The sequence below is a fragment of the Aspergillus pseudotamarii genome (genome assembly GCF_009193445.1).
Source record: "Aspergillus pseudotamarii strain CBS 117625 unplaced genomic scaffold BDV38scaffold_187, whole genome shotgun sequence".
NCBI classification, from domain to species: domain Eukaryota; kingdom Fungi; phylum Ascomycota; class Eurotiomycetes; order Eurotiales; family Aspergillaceae; genus Aspergillus; species Aspergillus pseudotamarii.
The window spans coordinates 1-3,176 of NW_022475201.1; the positions used below are offsets into that span (position 1 = coordinate 1).

General features: G+C 47.6%; 2 protein-coding genes across 2 annotated transcripts; one reads left to right on the forward strand and one right to left on the reverse strand.

The window, feature by feature from the left end:
- Positions 1–570: 570 nt before the first annotated feature.
- BDV38DRAFT_289435 (uncharacterized protein) lies at positions 571–942 on the reverse strand (the record flags this gene model as incomplete). The annotated part of the gene is made up of 2 exons (XM_032061239.1): positions 571–660; positions 709–942. The coding sequence occupies 2 exons, from the start codon at positions 940–942 to the stop codon at positions 571–573; spliced, it is 324 nt and encodes a 107-aa protein (XP_031906723.1).
- Positions 943–1,234: 292 nt separating this feature from the next.
- On the forward strand, positions 1,235–2,977 carry BDV38DRAFT_289436 (ferric reductase family protein; the record flags this gene model as incomplete). The annotated part of the gene is made up of 4 exons (XM_032061240.1): positions 1,235–1,723; positions 1,771–2,571; positions 2,632–2,821; positions 2,871–2,977. The coding sequence occupies 4 exons, from the start codon at positions 1,235–1,237 to the stop codon at positions 2,975–2,977; spliced, it is 1,587 nt and encodes a 528-aa protein (XP_031906724.1).
- Between the last annotated feature and the right edge of the window lie 199 nt (positions 2,978–3,176).

The following is a 3,176-nucleotide window of genomic DNA, read 5'->3' on the forward strand; positions in this document are numbered from 1 at the left end:
ACACACACACACACACACACACACACACACACGCTGTACTGAGGCAGTAGCTATGGGCTCTACAGTGGAAATCCTGCCTTTATAGGCTTCTGGGCTTCCTCAACTGGAGCGCCTGCTTCAATAGGAATCTTTCCAGTAAAGCGCTTTTTCTTTTTAAGCATTCTTTCACGCGCAGCGCGTAGTTCCCCGACTTCCTGCCTTGCAATGTAGCCTCATTCAAAGCTCGTTCACAGCCTTTGACAGACTGCTTTATTATAGTCTTTGTAGGTGAGTCATGGCTCTTTCTACGAGCTCTAAGCAGCTCCTTCAGCGTAGCCTCCTGTTTTTATAGTTGCTTTAGATTATACTATATTTTATGCACTGAATTAGTAGGTCCACTACTAGGTTTACGCTGAAGCCTAAAGTGATTCTGATTGGTTTATATGAGCCACCAAGGTGCTCCTAGCACCGTCATCTGACGAATCATTTCCGCGAAACCGCTGAAGCGCTGCAGACAAAAACAGAACGATCTAACCAAATAGAGACTAGCTCCTTTGCTGCCCTCGCAATTGTATCCTAAGTCGCCTTGGGTCAGGCAACCGGAGATGGTGGCGAACACTCCCCGAGCTGGGGTAAGATATCCTCAATTGTCTGATGAATTGGAAGGGGATAGGAATATGCCTAGGGTGCGAGTTAGATAGTATTGAAACGCACTATCACGGTGCGTACCAAGCTCGGGAGTGTCTTTAACCACTCCTCCTGCGATGATGAATCGAAAATATACGCCTGACCTGTTTTCCGGATCCTAATTGCGACAACCACGTCGGATTCGCACTCCAGACTGAATTCTGCGGCTTTCTTAAAGAGGCTACTCTTACGTCGCTGACGTTGTTGTGATTTTGCTCGACTGCTCTCTGAGTATCGTTTTTTGATCCAGGAAGATTTCTTAACGTTCTTAGACATTCCGGGCATTGCAAACGCGGTACCGTATAGTATGCTTTTCTCGGGCCCCAGAAGTCGTGCGATCGAGGGTTCTTAAGCATTCTTGCCTTGGGATATGGCCATACTAATTGACTGGAACTTACATAAGGAGCTCTCGTTTGTCCGCTGATGGCGCCTTCCTTCAGAGCACTTCAGCGCGGGATGCCCTTATCTATACATGTAGCTTCATGTACTATAAAGGCTGTCTGCTTGCATGCCCTCCTTCCCTTATCTATGCTTCCTTGTTCCCTTAACTGTCTTTCATTTTCGCAGAATGGACCCATTAGCCATCTATGCTATTACCGCTGGCGGTATTTTTGCTGTACTTTTCTTAGTGCGCGCCCTCTCTCTCCTTGCCAGCTGTGGACATTTGTTTTCTCTCGTAGTGTCTCAACATCTGACGCTACCCTTCGTCATTCGTAGGCATCGGTTCTTGGGTCCATGGACCAGAGCTGGTGTATTTATCCATTTATCATATGCTGCAATTAACGTTTTCCTTGTCTCATTCAGAATCACGTCGTTGACTGGCGCTGGTCGCCGGGCTGGAGAGCTGGCTCTGGTGAACTTGGTTTTCCCTTTATCAACTATCCACCTAGCCTACCTGGCGGACCTCCTTGGTATCAAATGGAACTCCTGTCGAAAGATCCATCGTGCTACTGGCTGGATAGCAGTTGCCCTGCTATCATTTCACATTGTTACAGTAGTTCAGGGCCAGGGCTTTACATTTCCACTCCGCAAACAGCAAAATCTTTTTGCTATGATTGTATACCTATTAACACCCGCCACTTCGCTATAACTAACCTCTGATAGGCTGCGATCTCCCTGGGTGCCCTTGCCCTGCATTCGATTCCCTGGTGTCGTCGCTGGTCCTACGAGATCTTTCTTCGAGGACATCAAATTCTCGCCGGACTCTTCGTCTACGGGGCTTGGCAGCATCTCCCATCACAGAGCACCTCTTCAAAGATATATCTCTTAATTGCGCTGGGGACGTTTGCGCTGACATTACTTTTAGAGCTTATAACCCTCCTATATCATAACGGTCTCTTCGCAGGCCGTGGTACTCCCAGGGCTATCGTGTCATTCAGCGCAAGCGAATCTAAAGAAGGCCCTGTGGTCAACGCTGTCCACATTCGCGTTTTGTTGCCTCGACCAGTGAAAGTAGAAGCTGGACAGTATATCAACCTCTGGATGCCCTCAGTCAGTCTATGTTCGTGGATGCAGACTCACCCTCTCACGGTTACATCGTGGTCCAAAGACAAGCAAGATACCGTGGAGCTTCTAGTAAAGCCACGCAGTGGTTTCACTGCGGATCTTCTTCGCTATGCCCCTGCTGCTGCGGGGAGCTCGGTTTCTTTCCCAGCTTTGTTTACTGGTCCTCATGGAGTGAGTGAAGAAGCTAGTGACTATGAGAGCATTCTAGTGTTGGCCAGCGGACCTGGGATCGCCGCGGCCATTCCATACCTAAAGAAAATGATTCACAGTTACAACACCTGCACCTCCCAGGTTCGCCGGCTACATTTGGTATGGCAGGTAGAATCTGTTGACCAGATGACCCCCGCATTGTCTCTAATCAATAACCTCCTGAAGGATGACATCATGGATGACGGCTATGTTAGTATTCGATCGATGTTCGGAGATTCTACCTATGGCTAACACTGACTATCATTTTAGATACTGCATATCTCGATTTACGTCAGCGACGGTATTGAGCAGAATGGATTACCATTTGGCAGACATAAACGAGTTTATATTTATCAGGAAGTGCCTGATTACCAAAGCATCATTTCTCTCGAGGCATCCGGCGACCAGGTTGAGAGACTGCCCAACACTTGGGATGAGCAAGGTCGGACACTAGTGATGGGTAAGGTTCACAATTCCCATGTGAGATACGTACTGACCGTCCTGGCTAGTCTCTACAACAAACGACCTTCGGGATCACATACAGAACGTTGTACGAGAGTGCCTGCACCAAGGCGTAAAGCTTTCAGAATTAGAGTATCAGCCCAGCACTGATTAACGTCAACAGGCCGAGTTGAGACTGTTGGGGGCACTTCCGAGTCAACAGAAATGGAACGTCTTGTCAGAGTGGATGCCTTCAAAGCCTTTTTTTTAATCCCTTCCTTTCTTCTCAACTTTTCTTTCTTCTTTTGTATTCTTTCATTTTTGAACAAAGGGAAACAAAGGAAAGAAAGGAAAAGAGAAAAAAAGGCCAAGAG